Source organism: Letharia columbiana, assembly GCF_014066305.1.
Source record: "Letharia columbiana isolate WasteWater2 chromosome Unknown Sc0000019_s0, whole genome shotgun sequence".
NCBI lineage: Eukaryota > Fungi > Ascomycota > Lecanoromycetes > Lecanorales > Parmeliaceae > Letharia > Letharia columbiana.
Window position 1 is genome coordinate 639569 of NW_023501060.1, and position 19038 is coordinate 658606.

Here is a 19038-nt window from a genome sequence, read left to right on the forward strand (position 1 = left end):
ACTACCTTTCAGCTCCATGACAACCCAAGGAAGAGCCACACTGAAATCTTTGGAGAGTAGTGCCTCTGAGCATCCTTGCTAATGCGCCTATAGAGTCTTATTGAACATATACCCACCCTTTCAAATCTGATATTGTCTGCCCATACGAGTTTCCTTAAAAATACGGACGAGATCTCGAGAATCGATCTTCAGTGGGCGCTCTTGCTCCCATTTCCCTGGTTAGGTGGAAGAAGGGGCAAATTCTGCGGAAGAAAGGTAAGTTGTGCGGATGAGAGCAACTTTTGGGAGGGGAAGTCCCGTTGATTTTAATCGAATCCGACGAGATAGACGTTCTTTAGAAGGATCGAATGATCCAGCAGCTGCGAAAATGATGGTCAGGTTGTTGTGCAAGTGGGTAACACGAGACGTAGAATCATAACACTGAGCAAGAAGGGCACCGAACAAGATGTTTATGACCCCTTATTGGAGCAGCGACAAGACTGGAGAGCGTAAGATGTAAAGGCAAAAGCTGAGTCATGGGGTTGCTGAAGAGAGTGACAATGACCTCTCGACACCTGGGAATCTTTCCCTAATCGAACGCTCTCTAATAAGGAAGGCTTCGACAGCTCTCTAGTCAAAGAGATGAGATCAAGGCTTCCGAGCAATTGTTTTGCCTTGGCAAATAGATATGGTGTCGAAAGGCTCATGCTGATTCCTAGGTTCAAGTGAAGGGTACTGAAGGGAGCAAAAGCTCCTGAGGATATACTGGCGGAAGCAGAGTGTTCTCGAAGTCGTCTTGAGAGCTCTGTAGTAATGGCCTCGACAAAGTAGTGACAAGAGGAATGCAGATAAAATGAGTGGGATTGCGGAAATGCTGGTGGTCCATCACAATGTTGATCGGACGGGTAAGCACCATGCTGGCGGAGGTTAAAGAGTTTGATATAAAGTATTCTGTATGCGGAGCTGGATGCTTCCGAAAATGACAAGAGGCAAGCAAGTCGGCCTGGCGCGCTGAAATGGGCATTAACCCGCGATCATGCATGACCCATACATATGGACTGCATCCTGGTATACGGTCTCAAAAGCACGGCCATCTCAACCTGAAAGAGTCGAAGCAGACAACTAAAGGTGGAAACGGAGGTGGCTATATCAATCTAGTGGGTGTCCAAATAGTCTCGGGAGACGCGCCAAGAAATTGATACATGTCGAGTTTTGAAAGTGAACCACAAATCTAGGTGTCTAAACACAAGCACTCTTTCTAATCTCTTGACAAAAGATTGAACAGCAGTCTTAGATCTACATGTCAATCTTTGAAGCCTTTTTCTGACCATAACATCAAGATGCAGGCTCCGGTGGTGGTGATGAGTAGATTCTCCAAAGACAGCTTCCAGCATAAGAGGATGCAAGCTGACTTTTTGTAGACACGCAGGCCGGCGACAGACAAGTGGGCCGCAAAGCACAACTATCAAATATCACAGCAGCAAAGACGTAAGCAAGAGAAGACTGGACTGCGAGTTGGAAGCGGATACTGAACGGCTGCAGTGTGGCAGACATAATACGATCATGTCTTGGTCCCAAGGCCATGTTGAAGATGCTATTAGATCCTATGGGAGGCATTGTGCTCACAAACGATGGTCATGCCATATTACGAGAGATTGAGGTGGCTCACCCAGCGGCCAAGAGCATGATAGAATTAAGTCGGACACAAGACGAGGAGGTCGGGGATGGTACTACAACGGTCATAATACTAGGTACGCGGTTCTACATATTCGAACGTGCATTAACTGACTGCTATCAGCTGGTGAAATTCTTGCACAAGCTCTCCCTCAACTGGAAAGAAACATTCACCCCGTCGTCATAATCGCCGCTTTCAAACGAGCCCTAGCAGACGCCCTCGACATTGTCGAAGAAATCTCCTTGCCCGTGAATATCAACGACGACAAAGCCATGTACCAACTTATATCCTCCTCCATTGGCACGAAATTCGTGTCCCGCTGGTCAGAACTCATGTGCAATCTCGCACTCAAGGCTGTCCGGATAGTGTCCCATGAGGCTGGCGGCGGCAAAAAAGAGATTGACATAAAACGATATGCAAAAGTAGAGAAGATACCGGGAGGCGAGATAGAAGATAGCAAAGTTCTCGACGGAGTCATGCTGAATAAAGACATCACTCATCCTAAGATGCGTCGCCTCATCAAGAATCCTCGTGTTATCCTCCTAGATTGCCCTCTCGAATACAAGAAAGGAGAGTCGCAAACGAACATTGAGATCAGCAAAGAAGACGACTGGAATCGTATCCTGCAAATAGAAGAAGAGCAAGTAAAGATCATGACCGACGCCATCCTTTCCCTCAAACCAGACCTTGTCATCACTGAGAAAGGAGTCTCGGACCTCGCCCAGCACTTCCTAGTCAAAGCGAACGTCACCGCTCTTCGACGTGTCAGAAAGACAGACAACAACCGCATAGCTCGTGCCACAGGGGCCACCATCGTCAACCGTGTCGACGACCTACATGAATCAGACGTAGGCACACAATGCGGGCTCTTCGAGATTGAGAAGATCGGCGACGAGTACTTCACCTTCCTCACAAAATGCAAGGTCCCTAAAGCTTGCACAATTCTCCTACGTGGCCCCTCAAAAGACATTCTCAACGAAATCGAGCGAAATCTCCAAGACGCTATGTCCGTCGCCCGCAACGTGATGTTCCACCCACGACTGTCTCCAGGAGGTGGTGCCACAGAGATGGCTGTCTCGGTGCGATTAGCGCAGATGGCGAAGGCGGTGGAGGGCGTGCAGCAGTGGCCGTACAAGGCTGTCGCCGAGGCTATGGAGGTCATCCCAAGGACACTGATACAGAACAGTGGGAGCAGTCCTGTGAGGGTGCTGACAAAACTAAGGGCGAAGCATGCGGAGGGTGGGAGTACGTGGGGTATTGATGGGGACAAGGGAAGTTTGGTTGATATGAGGGAGTATGGAGTGTGGGAGCCGGAGGCGGTCAAGGTGCAGAGTATTAAGACTGCTGTTGAGGTATGTGGCCCTGTTCCTGTTCCTCTTCCTCTTGCACTTCTGGTATGCTGACATTCTACATACAGTCAGCTTGTCTACTCCTGAGAGTCGATGATATTTGCAGTGCAAAATCTGCAAAGCAAGCAGGAGGCAATATGGGAGGAGGTGGTGATGATTAGTACTATCTGTTGACATAGATCTTCATTGCACGAATGTACTAAAAGCGGATATCCAGCATAGAACATGGCATTGTATGAACGACGCTGATCACTCAGCATAGTCTACATATATTGCTTCCCCTGTTACCTAATCACGCCAGTGCAATGCTCCAACCAGTCGCTCGAGCGATGCAATGTCATAATAGCGTGAATCATTCACAAAACAGCTCCGTCAAAACTCTTATCCTTCGCCTCCATCTTCGCAACCTCCTTTCGGTGCTCTTCTTCCTCTTCATCTTCTACATCGCTCTGATCCCCAAGCGCATCAGCCCTGACCCTTTCCCCATCACCATCCAGCTCGCCATTCAAGGCCATGGCCAAACTTCTTCGAAGAGGCAACGATCTCATGCGCTCCTTCGCTTCGGTTTCCGAGTCGTCAAGGCTAGAGAGACTGGGACTCGCGGCGCCAGAGCGTGAACCACCGCCGTCGCGGCCACCTTTGAGGATTTCGAGGCGGTTGGGGGACACGATGCGTGTTCGAGCGCCTGGTGTGGCTAGGAGGACGTTTGCGGCGTCGGTCTGTGAGTTCTCTCTCTCCGGGGCTTGGGTTCGGTCTTCTCTGCCCCTTGAACACTCGCTCTCACTACCATCGGCCTTCTTCCCATTCCCAAGTTCTTTATTACCGTGCTCCATTTCGACGTCTTCGAAAAGCTCCTTCGTGTCTTTCCTCCTTCTTGCCATCTGCCTCCTTGCAAAATCATCACCCCGGTCCCCGTCTGTTTGTAAGCACCCTCCCCACTTCTTCCTGACCGGGATTGGACTCTCCGGCTCCGTTATGCTGGTCCTAGAATTCGCCCTCTCCCTCTTCAACTCCGACCATGTCCGCAGCTGGTTCTGCAGTATATATTTTCCGTTATCCTCATTCAGCTCCATAACCACAAACTCACAGTGGTTCATGTTCCGTAAATCTTCGAAGTATTCCACGCTGAAGTGGTACCATTTCATCAGAAACACTCGAGTCATGAGGCCGTGAGTGACGAGTACGCAAACGGAAGCAAAATCTGACTCTCCAAAGCTTCGCCACAATGATTCGTTGAAGCCTGAGACTCGATCGTATGCGTCGGCCGCCGATTCACCATTTGGTATCCTGTAGAAGAAATGTCCGTAGTCCGCACGTTCCTGCCACATCCGACTCATCTCTGCCGAGTCGGGTTGAAAGTTCCCAAAATCTTGTTCTCGTAATCGGGGCTCTTCATACACCTTGATCGTGTGTCGTGGAAAAGGGGACGGTTTGTGATCTGGGGCAGGAGATGTGAGCGCATTAAGGATTCCTTCGGTTGTTTCTCGTGTTCTTCGGTAGGGAGAGGTAAAGAAGTGGAGGGTGTCTGAAGGGCGGAGGAGAGAGCGCAGCTTTTGGCCTGCTTCATCGGCCTGGAAGAATCAGCTTGTGGAAGAAGGGTTGGGGACCAGATGGAGCATAAGGAGGGTACCTGTTTCCAGCCATCTTGAGTAAGTTTGACGCGGTGGTCGGGGACGGTTTGGTGGATATCTCGATTCTCTGGCCCAGATCAGCTTCTTCGTCACGTACAAGAGGCTTCTAGACGTACTATTGCCTTCTGATTGGGCGTGGCGTATCAAAATTATCATCTGTAGGGCTTAGAAACCCATCTTTTTGATCATATAGAGTGCATCCTACCCGTGGTTTGCCCATGATCCTGGTATATAGGCTTCGAATCCTGGAGGATGGCAGTATCTTTCCCACATATAGTTCCTTGATGTTGAAGAGCGAATAGTGCATCTGCAGGTGCGAGCATAGAGTAGAGCGATCTAGGCTTATCGATAAGCATATTCACTAGGCTACATCTACACTAGAGCAAAATCTTCTCCGGACTACAATCCATCAATCCCTGCGCCTTTCTGCTATTCTATTTTGACTTATTCATTCTATTGAGTACTATGCTTAGGAGCTAGGTACATACGCCTTAGAAAGACGAGTTGCAGCTTGGAAACGGTAAGAAAATTATGGGGCCTTGCCCAGCAACTGCACACAGCGATCGAGTACAACGGAGAACATATGGATGGATCCAACCACAATCGATCCAACCAGTACAGTAGCGAGCCTGTCACGAGGATCAGCGGCCTTTCGCTTCCATGGGCATGCAAGCAAGGGGCTACAGACCAGAGAAGCGCCCGCAACGTATGGTGAAAGCCCACATCTAGTATCCCTCGAACTGTCCGCGAGCTGTAGTATTATCCTTGTGAATCGGAATATGACCAGTAGCCAGACCTGCTGCACGACGGTCTGCGAGGGTACGAGCATGGGCACGTTCTTCATCTGTGGGGCCGGATCCACCGAGTGCGGTGCGCGGGTTGGGCGGTCCGTAGTCGATACGTGGGATTCCAGCACCACGGACACCCCCGTTAGCTGCATCTTTCGTGGCCAGCTTGGCCTTGATCATCGCATTGATCTCTTTTTCTTCACGGAGACCACGCTCCTTTTCAGCCTTGACTTTACGGACGACTTCCTCTTCGCTGTCCTCTTGCTCTTTCCCTTTCTTGGGTTTCTTCGCAAGCGCACGCATCTTCGATAGCAGACTCTCACTCGTGGTGGTACGAGGACCGGTGGTTGCGTCGCCGGTGCTCTTGACTGCTGGCTTCGCATTACTCTTGGCGAGCAAAGCGTTCATCCTATCCATTAAGCCACCACCCATGTTTTCAGCCTCGCGAGCAGCCTTGATCCTCGCCATTTCTTTGGCAGCGATCTCGTTCGCCGGCTTTGCCAGCAGCTTCTGGTACGCTGGATCGATAAATGGATCGTCCGTAGTGATGGTGGTTGGACGAGTCTGTGAAGTCATGGCATTGCGGCAGTAACGGTCGGCATCCTGCGCTCCCAGGGCCTCAGCATCACGGTCCGTGATTTGTGCTGTACCAGGAGCAATAGCAATATCCACGCCTGATCGATTGCCTGAAGCTGCAGTAGTGGTTCCACGAGGTGGGCGGACGTCAACAAGCTTGGCTTTTCCTCTGAAGACAATTGGCATCGCTACTGCTTGTTGGACACTATTCTCATCGCCGGAGTAATCTGATGGGTTGAATGAGTCACTGTCACTGGCGTCTGGATTCTTCTCGGTAGCTGAAGTCTCGGGAATATCACCACGCTCAAGAGCAGCTTGGTGTCCGCGTACAGCTGAAGCGTTGGAATGGTCATAGATCTGCACTTTATCAGCATTGGGAATTTTCAGGTCAGAGCTTTACTCACCAATGAGGTGTTGAGATCGACTGGGATATTTCCAGACTTGTCAGTAAGTCCTTCAGGGCTTGTATACGGACCCGAAAATGGAATCGAACGATCGAATACAGCCTCTGAACGGCTACGTACAACGGGTGATCCATTGGATACATCGCTCGAGGAATGAGGCGCAATTGGTCTCGAATAGTTCACCACATTCTTGCCGTCTGGTGAAGCGTCAACTAGGAGGCGTGCCGAGTTTAGGAGAACTTTGGCATTGGGTGAGGCGTCAACGAGGGTCGGTGCCGAGATTGTCATACGAGCTGCAGTCTTTGCCGAAGAAGAAGGGGGAGTTGTAGACTCCGTGCTTTCCTTGCGATGGAATAATTTTCTAAAGGACTTTTTCTCGTGACTAGCCTTGGGCGATGTGATCAGGTTTGTCATCGTCTTCTTTGGGGTGATCTTATCTTCCTCGCCATAACCCAACACAGCGTCCGCCTTCGGAAAGCCGCTGGTCTTGTGCTTCACGACGTGATTTTTGGAGTTTGTGGAAGTCTCGCTGCTCTGGCCAATCTCTGCTGCATTGCCCTGGTCTTCACCAGAGGATGGGTTCTGGTTGTCATGTGCTTTGGACATCTTGCCACGATGAGTAGGGGTTAGATATGCGTCGCTGTTCTTGTTATTCACCGCAGCGCGGTCCTGATCATTGCTATAGAGCGCGTCCTGGGTTTCCTCTGTCTTAGACATCATGCTATGAGCAGTAGCGCTATCGGATGTTTTCTTTCCTAAAGCCATCGAGCCTTTGCGGCGACGTAGCGGTGGTGAAGGATGTAGAAGGTCGGAAACTTGCTGCACCGAGAGAGGTTCAGGATACGGTGTGGGAGCTCGAGGTAAGTTGTGTTTCAAAGCTATGGGTGCTGTGTGACCGGCCTCAGCAGAATCTGCAGTTTTGTGTGAGCTGCCTGACCTGCCAGGATTGTCCGGATTCGTGAAAAGGAGTCCAACTTACTCTTTTGAGCTTGAGCAAAGTTGTCTGTACACTCCACACGACTGTGCGTATGTGCAGTGGTTTGTGTGGTTTGCTCAGGATGAGCTGTTGACAGACGAACTAACAAGTGAACCTTCAGCCTTGATTCCCTCGGCGGCGGCAAAGACGACGACTTCAAAGGACATAATTCCCTCGGCGGCGGCAAAAACGACGACTTCAAAGGACACTACTGCATACCTTGGTTATTTTCGTTACTGGTCTTAGCTTTTCTAACGTGCAGAGGGTGGATTTCTTCATAGTCATCGTCCGTGCTGATTTCATCGTCTGCATCTTCCCCAGTATCGTAATACACTTGTCCCCAGTCTGTATCCACAAAGTCCTCGCGAAGTGCTTGCAGTGCATCAATGCTGTGATGTGAGAGCGTTGTATCTGCCTTTTTCTCTGCTTTGTCTTCCTCAAGATACTGCCATCCGAGCTCCAAAGCAAGGTCTTGCTTTTCGAGCTTTCCGGTGGCCTCCTTCTCTGCCATATCTGTTTCCGTAAAGGATGCTTTTCGTGCTTCGTGTAATGTTTGACTGCAGGAGAATTAGCTTCCTGTCTTCTCAAGTGTACTTTTACTTCATGAACCGTCCGAAAAGGGTTCGAGCGGATACTTAAAGGCTTGATATACCTTGTTCGATGAGTATTGTCAAATGCCGTGAGTTGCTAGAGCTAGGGAGAGTAAGTTGAGCTATGTGCAAGACAGTCTATGTTGGGCGGTTCATGGCAAATGCATTTGATATTGGTGACTGTTTGTGATGTTTTGAACAAAGCTAGGCTTCGGACATACCACCGGGTTTAAGCCAGTGAGGTTTACTTATTGCACTCATTGCACTCGACGCGTCTGCAAATGATATTCTGCAAGTCTCTGAACAAATGGGAACAAGACTACAATTTGATGCTTTGCAGCAAAGCAGAGTCTACAAGTTGGTGCCTTGCAACCAGCTTCATTCGTGTTGAAAGACCGATTCGACTGTGTTGTGTCCTAGCCGGACATAAACACCTTTTCAAGACTCAGTTAGCCAGCCATCGCGAAGGAGAACTACAAAAATCAGTGGATCTGGGCCTTTGGAATCTAAAGCCTCAAGAACACCAAAACCCTCAAGTATCTCTTTACAGCTAGTCCTTTTAGTGTTGAATGCCTTGCTGATGCTTTCTAGCCTAACTAGCTCTCCAAAATCATCGCAGTACAATCATGCCTCCCTTCTCTGGCAAAATCGAACCCATTTCCATTATACCCAATGAAGAGCTCTCTTCAATTGACCAGATTGACGTTTCGGCCTTCAGAAGAGCTCTGTTAAAAAAGCCGACCTGTACGTTATACTTTCCGAGGCAATTCTTTCCCCTTCATGCTGTCTTATGGGTCGTCAGACATGTCTCAAAAGTTCTCTGCTCGTTAGACATGTTTCGCGAGTCAGTGTTCCCCCAGAAAGAGTAATGCTGACTCCGAAATCATCAAGACAAAGCCTACAAAGCTCTCCTCGTTCACCGCCATACCCTACAAAGCTTGAATTTGAATGTGGACCTCATGGTTGAGCAAGCTGATGATGCGCTCTACAAGGCCTCCGAGAACCGCGGAAAGACAGAGCGAGCCTTAGCCAACGCTTGCGACTCGTCTATGTCTCCCTATCCCACAACATGTCCGCCCATCGCCAGCAAAGCGTTCCAAAGTATCATCGAGCTGCAGACGTTCTATCATGATGAGAAAGTATGTGTTCTTATGGAGTGCGTTTCTGAGCAGGGGCGTGCGCAGACACTCCTTCGTAGGGTGAACAGTAGGGTGGAGAAGGTGGAGCAAGCCTTGGTGAAGAAGTTTGGCATCCATACTGTCGACGACGAGGGTAATCCGCTGGAAATGCAGGACTTGGAGCGAGTCATTGATGTTATGGCTTCGGTCCCCGGGATCGAGAATCTCTAGTGGGACGATGGGTGGGTCATGGATTTTTTTAGCAGGTGGATAAAGCCCGTGCAGCGCAACTCAGTGGTATTGCTGCAAGCTGGGAACGCGCCGTTGAGGAGGGTGTGGAATTCGTGCTATTAGCTGGAAAGGCGGCCCTTAGTCAATCGTGTCGCTTTCTACACTGCTCCCAATCCTTTTTTTCACCCCGTGATGTGACTGGCAAGGAGCCGACAGATGTGGTGTCCGGAGGGCGAAACTACTGCCTGTCTACCATGTCTGCCATGTTCGAACGCTACGAATGTTCGAAACCCCCGTCGTGCGGAGTATGGGGCTGCCCCCCCCATTTTTTCAATCCTGAAGACCGGGGCTACGGACAAGAAGACATACTCCGTGCAAGATGTGAAGCCGCTTTGGGAGTACCATAGTCTCGAGAGCAATGGCACAAGCTGGGAGGGGAATGTCGCGCGGAGTACAATATACGATGTGACTCCAGTATACCGAGAAGTTTGGGGCTAGGCGCTAAGCGGTAGGCCGGTACTCGAAGCTAGAGTACCTTAAAAGCCGATGATGATCGCTTGCTCGAGCTAGGTCTGGTGGATTTTTGATGATTTCACTTGCAGATTATGAGGAATGAAAGTGTAGAGTTTGCACGCTGAATTTCTTTCTTCACCATCTCTCGCCATGTTGGGAAGCGATAACGTCTGCCTGTCAATGGTAGCAAGGCCATCGTACGCCTGGTTCGCGAGGTTCTAATGGTTTCTGGGAGCTAGAGGATACACAGTATGAAGGGTTTTGCCCACAGATTGCACGTTGGGGAAATGGAGCTTCCAATAATTTCTCCGTTCTCTTTGATGGATGTTACAGAGGGAGGATACCTGCTTGTGAGGGATAGCAAACCTATCCATCATGTGTGTACAACGACAGCCTGCGAGATATTTCCCAGCAATTGAGCGCAGTATGTAACAATCGACTGGACACAGTCGGCTTCGTTCCAGGGATTCTGGAGTGTATGTGCCAGTCAGGAGCAAGAATGTGTTGAGCTTCAATGGGAAGTGAGGAGAGATTGAAGTATTATTGTCACTTCGCTTTTCAAGATATTCCTTTGCGAGAGTCACGACTCGACGCCATTGACCCTTGTCAAATTGGAGCATATGTTCAGGTTCAATTTTGAGTGTTTCAGCTCATTTCGAACATACTTTTCGGATGGATAGACCTCGGCGCCTATCTGCACGGTAGACTTCCAGTATGCGCTCATACACGAATGCAGGGTCTTGGCGGTGACTGTGGAGTAGGACCCTCATTCGGCACTTCTATTGGCAGATGTGACGTGACATTTTCCGTCTTGAGCTCCTGTGCTTTCCCTGGGCCTGCAGGATGACGTGCATGGGAGAACCTCGGTAGTCCCACCCTTTTGGACAGTAGGATTGTGATCGCTCATCCGATCACTCATCGGGTTTGAGGATCCCAGGCTGTACGGCGACGCCGACATGCTTCTCTCCAGGACCCTTTAGCTCATAGGATGCATTCGATGAGCACGTCCCAGCAGGAGTAAAGTGTCCTTGTAAAAGGTCGTCAGGTAATTAGAAGGTAACTTGCCATGTCGAAGTCGCTGTCTTGGAACAGCTACTTTTTACTTTAGGTGTTTTTATAAAGTTTGTAAGTTATACTTTAACTTTTGTTTAGTTCTCGACGTTATATATACTTATATAGTACCCTTTGCTTTTCCTTTATTTGGTTTTTGTTTAGGTGGCATTTATGCCTTTATGGGTGATTTGGGAGTGTGGTTGTTTAATCCTAAACCTTGCGCGTTTTGTGTATGTTTCTGATGTTAACATTTCTACTTGTGACTCTCCAGGCTCGAAGCAACTTTCCACGTCTCCTTTCAGGCCATCTTCCATTCAGGCTTTGAGCTGAAGCACGGAGATTTCTGTCAATGCTCAGTCCAACAGGCATCTTCATAAATTTGGAGGATTTTTGGACTACAGGAGCTTCCCCCGTTCCGCCTGACATCCCGCCTGACATCCCGCGCTGTCAGAATAGCTTACCGTTGGTTCTATGGAAGTAAGGTAAAGTAGCGACTACATTTTAGGTACGGCGGAACGTGGGATGTGGGAACCGAGGAAGAGGAAGCCGCTACTTATCTTAGTGCCAATGCTTATCTCCATAAAGTAAGATTACTTCGTCCAACCATAGCCAAGACTTCTTGCATCTTCCGATTACACTTATTAAAGAGGCGGCAAAGGAGATTCTCCGAAACGCTACACATACAAAGCTACAGACAATATTCGAGGGAATCGGATCGCATCATGCGTGGCGCGGAGATGGATCGTTCTCTGGTCTTTGGAGAATGGCTGGAGAAAGGATCCCAGCAATGGCCAACCAGCAGGCCGTCCACCGTCACTCCTTTAAGATCCTTGTCCCGCGCCAACAGCACGAGCCATATAAGTCACTTCTGTCAACGGCTTTGACATTAGCAAGAGCCGAAGAGGTCTGAGCGACTACGAACTCTATTTCCACTGTCTTCCGTCTCCTCCTATCGGACTGATATGAAGCCATTAAGCACCTCAAATCAGCTTTGAAAGGTCACCACGTGGACAAGCCAAAAAACGCTCAGGGAGCAGACACGAACAATGATGACGAAGGGGGGAGATGACACTGTACGGACGTTGGAAACTTGGCTGACTGGGCTCTTATATCGACGTCGATGGCTTGCTTTTCCAAGCGAAGCTCTCGACCCGTGATTGACCTGCGGCGTGCTGATTAGGGAATCCCTGCATGCGTGGGATTCCGAGCTAAAGAAAACCGGTCTGGAGCTCGCTCCAACGAACGCTGCCGTTAATCCTAGGTACCACAGCCGTAATTTTTTCCGATTCACTACTAGGAAGCTTGACGTTTCGGTCAAATATGCGCGTTGCCTTCTAAATCCAAACAGGGCGCTTCCCTCGTGCATAAACGAATTGCCTCTATGACAGCTTCCTGCTTTCAGCTCAGCCTTCATGCCAGGAACATGCATGATCTTCAACAGTCCTCGAATAAATCCTCTCAAAACATGCTCGACGCCTCATCTGCTTTCACCTTAACGCGGCCTGCAGCAGGAATGGTCTTGTTTGGCCGACTATGACTGCTTGGTGGTCCAATGAAAGGATCAGCACCACCGTCAATGCGGCATACATCAAGAGGGAGTTGGGATCGAAGGATTTGGTGGACAAGGTGCATCGGGTGCTTGCATTTGGAGATGGCTTAACGGACGACACTTATCTTGATTGGATCCTCGAAAGAAGCCCGCGCTTCTTCCTCATCCTCAATGTAATCGGCGTACCGGAGAAGGTCTTCGAGATCATTGACAAATCCTTCGCCGACGACGACCTCCCACTATCACAGGATACTCTATGGGAGCTCAACCTCTTCGGCGGCAAGTCCGAGACATTGGACAGGAAGTTCCACCGCGAACAGTTCAACTTCCTCATACAAGAGCTTGAACCTGGGGGGCATGTCGACTATGGGGACTGGGCGGTCGTCCCGGTAGAACCATTTGTAAAAAGGCCAGGCATTGCGAAAGCCAACGACAAGGTTTACGTCCATGGAAACCTCTACACTAGGAAAAAAATCGCCGTCTTCGACGACAACAGCATCGATGAAGTGCAGTTCATCATGCACCTCAAATCCCTTTCGACCGTCCGCCATCCTCATCTCGTATCAATTTGGTCAACTTACTCGCAGGAAAGCTTCATTTACGTACTGCTCACTCCTGCTACCGAGCATACCCTGAAATCTTTCCTCGAAGAACAGCCCAAGGCTTTCAAGAATTTTGACAAAGCGCAACGCCGGGAGATATATTTGACCTGGACCCACTGCCTCGCTGCAGCCTTAGCGTATCTTCACGACAGAGGCTTCACCCATGAGACAATCCGCCCTGGTACTATTACGGTCGATCACAATAACAAAATATACCTTGGAGATCACAGCGCTCTCAAGAAAGTCGACACAGACGAATCTCCCAATGCCTACAACGGCGAGCTGTACGATCACGCGGCACCCGAAAATTGGTTGCGCAAACCCCGGCTTCACGAAGTAGCGGCACTCAAGACGATACTTCCAGGCGGTGGTCGCACATCTAGAAGGATTCCAAAGGCACCCAGTGCCGAGCGAACGACATCCCTCCCTCTCCCTTCGACACCAGTCAACTCCACTCGCACCAACTCGAAAAGCGGCTCCTCGGGCTCCTCAACCAATGCCTCTCGGCCACGCAATGCGCTCATCACAACTTTCGCTCCTACTGAGCGACGCACCTCCATCTCTTCCTCAATCAGTCCCCGTAACAGCAAGCTCGAAGCGGCAGATGTCTTCTCTCTCACCACAGTCCTCATAACCCTGCTCTCGATGATCCTCCAACATACACCAAAAACCTTCGCCACCCACCGATCCCGCTTGAATCGTCAAGCCGGTCGCGGCAACGCTCCTCCCGACGCCTCCTTTCATAAGAATCTCAATCAAGTGGTTAAATGGCTTGACATTTTAGCTAAAGAGGCAGGACAACGGGAGAAGAAAGACATGAAGTTTTGGGGCGCCGTTGTGGAGACAGTCCAGCTTTGCAGGCTGGGTGTCAAGAAAGAGGCAAAGGAACGGATAACGGCGAAAGAGCTTGAATATAAGATTGGTGGTTGGGTGGAGTGGGGCTTAGGCAGGAAACGCAGGTGCACCTGCGAGGTGGCAAGAGATACCGGTGTACAACCGGATACCCGCAGCAGTGCAGAATTTTCGAGTAAATTCGCCTTGGATCAACCAAGCTCGGGACGTCGCCCTAGCAGACCAGACTGGCTTCCTGCGAGCGAGCGTGGTCGGAGTTTTCCTGAAAGTCGGCCTCGAAGCGCGGATGCAGCTAAGCAGAGTACTGTATGGGGTTTAGGGGATCTGGCAACACTGCACGAGAACATGATGCGGCCGGCCAGCGTTATGACCTTTGAAGATAGTACGGCTTGGGGGCTCGAGCATGGGCCATATATGGACAGAGACAACAGAGGATCCGCTAGTATAATTTCCGGTAAGGAAAGCACGGTCTGGGGTCTGGGAGATGCGCAGCGGATGGACGACGAAGATCGACACACTATCGGGCGGAAAAAAAGCGATGCTTCTGCGACAGATTCTTGTATAGCTATGGGAGAGGTGGAAGTGTTAGAGGGCTACGATATTGATGATGATGAGGACGACGACGATGAGGAATATGAGAACGTTCTCTATGAGAAAGGGGGACGGTCAGAGAATTGGCCACTCCCACATCTCCCACCTGAGATGCTGGCGCTGGGCCGTGGCAAGGCTAAGGAAATGGATGGACATCGCGATTTACGAAGGATTGGGGCCATGGGGATACAGGATATGGGATAGATGGACAGATACCCTGAATGCGGTCTTTGTATGACATACCATGCGACGTGATGAGCTTGTCGCTCCGTTCACTTCCTGGACATAATATAGCAATGATTTTCAACTCTTATTGCTCGCGTCCCTCCTAAAGATCTGTCGGTGTAAATCGATCTCTGAACAACGCTCCAACCCTCCCCTCGTGTCTTGCCCCACACTACATCCACCCTCCTCCCATCATGAAATCTAGCTCGTGCGAAACCCCATCTGCCCCCCACCCCACCCCCTCACGCTATGCCTCAACAACCAAAACGAGAAAAACCCCCCGTACTCACAGCACCCTTCCAACCGCGAGGGTGCGAAACAAAAAACCCCCTACCCCTACCCCTGCACCCCGCCGCTCCCGCCCCGGAGTGGAGTCCCTCCCCCTTTTTACCGCGGGAAGCTGGCGCTGCTCATGCGGCGGATGAGCTTCCGGAATGGGTTCAGGCCGTTTGGCTGCGTTGGGGATGACGAGGTGGTGGGTGGCTGTGTGAGGGGAGGGGGGTTGGTTAGTGAGGGGGTGGTGGGGTGAGGAGTGAGAGTGAGTGAGAGAGTGAGTGAGAGAGAGAGAGAGAGAGAGAGAGAGAGAAGGAAAGATTCGGATCCGTACCTGTTGAGGGAAACCATCACTCCGCTCGACGCCTCCTCCCGCTCGCGACGACGGATCCTCGTCCTCGTCGTCCTCGTCGTCGTCGACGTTATCATCACCATCACCATCACCATCACCATCACCATCACCGTCAACAACAACCGACCCCCCCGCTACCGCCGTCGCCGTCGTCGTCGTTGTCGCTATCGTGGTCTCCGCACCACTCAGCGTCCGCGCCAGCGGGCCCTTCTTTCACGTCCGCGCCTTCCACAGCCGCAGCGCCTTCTCCGCCCGCGCCGTCTGCTTCCTCTTCTGCGCTTTGGCGTACGCGCGCTTCTGGTCGAGGAGGTGGTCGACCTGCTCCGGTCCCCCGGGTTAGCGGGCGGGAGAGGATGGTTGGGGGGGAGGTTTGGGGGGGGGTGGGGTTTTATGATGTGACAGGGGCGACGGGGATGGGGATGGGGATGGGGATGATGATAGGGAGGTGTGGGATTACGGCGTCGTCCGCGCTCTTTCTTCTTTGCGGTTATGTGTGTGTGTGGTTGGGGGGGAGGCAGGGGGGGAATAGGAATATCACCTCGCGGATCCAGAGTTCCTGACGATCGCTCCACTTCTTCTGCGCTTGCTTCAGCTGGTCTTGACAGTAGGTCAGGCGGGCTTCTTGCTCGGACGTCCAGGTCCCGGTGGGGGTTAGATGACCCGCCGATTCGGTCGCCGAGGTGGTGCGGGATGCTGGTGGTGATGACGACGGTGAAGTGGATGGTGAGGCCATGCTGGATGCATGGACCGGGCTTGGCTTGGACGCGGGTGTGGGGGTCCGTGGGGGGTGGTGACGATGATGACGATGTTTCAAGGCTCGCTGGAAGGCTTGTTGTTGGAGTTAAAGGGCGGTGTGGTGATGGGAGGAGGGTGTTGTATGAAGGTGGTCGCGTGCTCGGATTTGTGTGACTGTGGGGAAATTAGATGGCAATTGAAACATTCACTTGTCGTCGCACCACTATGATGAGCCATGCAGAGGGATTTTGAACACGTGATTGATTACTCCGTTGTGTCGAAATGCAATAATCAACCAAGTAATTGGGTGATGTATAAAACAGGCCTCTATGGCAGAAATAGAAAGTCTTGGAAGAAAATGGTAGGGTCTCCCTTGATATACGGATCTTCGTCCGCTAGACGATTACTCGTCGTGCCAGCTCACCACGACTCTGCTCCGACGCCAAACTGTGGGGGTATTCCCCGTGGGGATCATCAAATTCCCATGTACCCAATTGGTTACCGAAGCCGAAATGTCATCTATCCTCCTTGCCCAACGCCGCTGGTGCCGCCTTATCCTCGATGGCCGAATTCCCGTCTAAGAACATGATGCATTGGAAGGTTTATGAGCTCAGAGGCTGTGATAGAGGCGATATGACGGCCGTCGCATGTAATGTAGCGGCAACGCCGGGCGTCCGCCCCACGTTCGCCATATCCGCAAGGAGGGTGGTCAAGCAGCCCAGCACAATCTTTTGCATCCAGCTGCTCTCCTCACCAATGAAGACCATTCGCTTGCCATCTGATCTGTACGTTGCTAACTTGGCAGGCAGTACCGCAGCCCCCACGGAAGCCGAGATTGGAGCAAGCTCGGGTTGCCGAACGGTCTTAGTGGCTTGCATCTCTTCGAACTCGATGCACTGGCGTACCATTTGATGAAGACCATTCTCAAGATTCGATGCCCGGGGCTCAAGCTCTTTCCAAATATCCGGTCCCCAGAAAGGGTCCTCGTCCAAAGCCGTCCGTAAGGAGGAAAGCCAGAAGTCAAAGACGGGAAGGGAGCTCGGATCTTCACCTGGCGTCGGATCACTAACCCTCCGGAGTGAGGACGCGAGCCGACATGCGGTGACGATAATCCTGATGGTCGGCTCAGCCTCTAGGACGTGGCTGACAACGCACGCTTCGGACTTGTCAGCAGGCGCAGTCGCAATGCTGCGTAGGGCGATCTACCTGGACAGCCTTGTACGGAGCACCATTCCTCCTCTTCTGCGATGAAGCACTGTAGCCACGCGAAGGCTCCCCGAGCCTCCCCACGAAAGACCAACTCTAGGTCAAATATGTTGCGATCTCCTAGCATGGATATGGCTAGCTGAGTAGCATAGCGTTGAATCTCGAGTAGAGGGAGGATCAAAGCGTAAGTGATGTCGCGCTGCAACAGCCATGCTTCTTCGTGTGCTTTGCTGGTTGGCTGGTGATGCAGACAAAAACTAGAGTCGGGAGGGTCAGCCTGCAGCTACGATTGGAACGGCTTCAACGTAGAGACTGCTCACCTATCACCGTGTCGGCTTGTTAGGAAGCCACGAATGGCTTGAAAAGCTCTGCATGACAGTAGCCTTCCGACGTCCTCGTGATTGAGGGAAAAGGGTGGTGTCCGGGAGCTCTCTTCAGTGTGGGACAGAGGGAAGGTGAATGATCGAGTGAGGGCCATCAGAACATAATAGATGTCGACTGGAAGGAGGCATGATGCCTTTTATGAGATGTTGATCGGCTGAAATCGTCTGGAATTTTGGATCGTGATGGTCAATAAAGTCAATTGAGCTAAAATCACCGAGACCGTCCAAATTGGTTGACCCCCACACCTGAATCATGCACGACTGGACTGCCGGCGTCTTCGCGACATGTTTCTCTCCATCAGATGATGGGAAATCAGAACAAGAACCACTGCAGCACGCAATCTTCGATAGTAGAGTAGATAACAGATGATCATCTGTAATCCCTAATGCGTACCAGCTGGGATTGGATCAAATGGGTGTACTGGTACTCAGTGATACCTTGGTACCTTGGTGGTGAAAGTGAGAAAGTTGACGCTACTCGTAGGTGCCAACACTAAGCTCTGTTGGCTACAGACTAATCTATTAGAGACCTTTGTGAACTTGTCCACCTCCCTGATCAAGATGTGGTGGCGTGTTAAGACCTAAAGATGGAAACCCAAAGATATAAAAGGCTTTGCTTGCTGCTTCTGCCGTTCTGAAACCAACGGGAAGAGGCCAAACGATGAAGCTGTCCTGGCATTATAGGGACCCGTTAGGCGGGATCTCGGCTAGGTTTCGGGGCACAGGTCCCCAAAGACGGTCTTCGAACTCCCCGTTTGCAACTCGCCATAAGTCTACAATGACTGTAGTGAGAATATATATTCCAGTGGAACAAGTATCATTTATCAAAACGCCTAGAATCCTACGTTCAAGAGGCTTGTTGTATCTTTCGTTCTTCGAATAGTTATCGCATTGCGAAACCTCCAAGGCAACGAGAACTCATGCCAGGACACGGGGTATCCCAACACCTACACTCCTTCCACTTGGCATGCTGGCCGAAGCAACCCCTTCGATGCTCTCTATTACCCGCTCCACCTCCTATGTCGAGACTGCGCTACATATTCATATCGAGATCGTACGTAGCGCAAAGTCACGTAAGCCTGGCTTCCGGCAAGGTTGCTGTTGCCCACGAAGAAGCAATAGGGGTTTTCAAAGAAACTTTTTCCCCGGGGAAAAGGGGGGGGCTCGGGGGTTTAAAAAAAAAAAAAAAAATTTTTTTTAAAAAATTAAAAAATTAAAAAATATTAAAATTTTAGACACTTCACGTGACTATTTTAGGTAAATTTCGAGTATTATTTGGGCCTTCCTATTCTTTCTATCTATCTTCCACACGCCTATATCCTTTTAACACGCCATAATAGAAAAGAGAAAGCCCACCGTCGCTCCCACCGTCGCTTCCACCGTCACT

At 50.8% G+C, this 19038-nt stretch overlaps 7 protein-coding genes across 7 annotated transcripts; 3 read left to right on the top strand and 4 right to left on the bottom strand.

Moving 5' to 3' along the window:
• Positions 1-1319: 1319 nt before the first annotated feature.
• On the top strand, positions 1320-3164 carry HO173_006606 (uncharacterized protein; the record flags this gene model as incomplete). Its single annotated transcript, XM_037308515.1, has 5 exons — positions 1320-1344; positions 1401-1467; positions 1522-1730; positions 1778-3006; positions 3072-3164. The coding sequence occupies 5 exons, from the start codon at positions 1320-1322 to the stop codon at positions 3162-3164; spliced, it is 1623 nt and encodes a 540-aa protein (XP_037164781.1).
• A 195-nt stretch (positions 3165-3359) lies between these two features.
• On the bottom strand, positions 3360-4854 carry HO173_006607 (uncharacterized protein; the record flags this gene model as incomplete). The annotated part of the gene is made up of 4 exons (XM_037308516.1): positions 3360-4574; positions 4634-4701; positions 4751-4790; positions 4840-4854. 4 exons carry the CDS (start codon positions 4852-4854, stop codon positions 3360-3362), a joined length of 1338 nt encoding a protein of 445 aa, XP_037164782.1.
• Positions 4855-5359: 505 nt separating this feature from the next.
• On the bottom strand, positions 5360-7889 carry HO173_006608 (uncharacterized protein; the record flags this gene model as incomplete). Its single annotated transcript, XM_037308517.1, has 4 exons — positions 5360-6355; positions 6403-7313; positions 7382-7480; positions 7598-7889. 4 exons carry the CDS (start codon positions 7887-7889, stop codon positions 5360-5362), a joined length of 2298 nt encoding a protein of 765 aa, XP_037164783.1.
• Positions 7890-8594: 705 nt separating this feature from the next.
• HO173_006609 (uncharacterized protein) lies at positions 8595-9317 on the top strand (the record flags this gene model as incomplete). The annotated part of the gene is made up of 2 exons (XM_037308518.1): positions 8595-8712; positions 8860-9317. 2 exons carry the CDS (start codon positions 8595-8597, stop codon positions 9315-9317), a joined length of 576 nt encoding a protein of 191 aa, XP_037164784.1.
• A 3099-nt stretch (positions 9318-12416) lies between these two features.
• HO173_006610 (uncharacterized protein) lies at positions 12417-14681 on the top strand (the record flags this gene model as incomplete). The annotated part of the gene is made up of 1 exon (XM_037308519.1): positions 12417-14681. One exon carries the CDS (start codon positions 12417-12419, stop codon positions 14679-14681), a length of 2265 nt encoding a protein of 754 aa, XP_037164785.1.
• Positions 14682-15540: 859 nt separating this feature from the next.
• HO173_006611 (uncharacterized protein) lies at positions 15541-16060 on the bottom strand (the record flags this gene model as incomplete). The annotated part of the gene is made up of 2 exons (XM_037308520.1): positions 15541-15645; positions 15866-16060. 2 exons carry the CDS (start codon positions 16058-16060, stop codon positions 15541-15543), a joined length of 300 nt encoding a protein of 99 aa, XP_037164786.1.
• A 604-nt stretch (positions 16061-16664) lies between these two features.
• HO173_006612 (uncharacterized protein) lies at positions 16665-17746 on the bottom strand (the record flags this gene model as incomplete). The annotated part of the gene is made up of 3 exons (XM_037308521.1): positions 16665-17218; positions 17269-17525; positions 17589-17746. The coding sequence occupies 3 exons, from the start codon at positions 17744-17746 to the stop codon at positions 16665-16667; spliced, it is 969 nt and encodes a 322-aa protein (XP_037164787.1).
• Positions 17747-19038: the final 1292 nt, after the last annotated feature.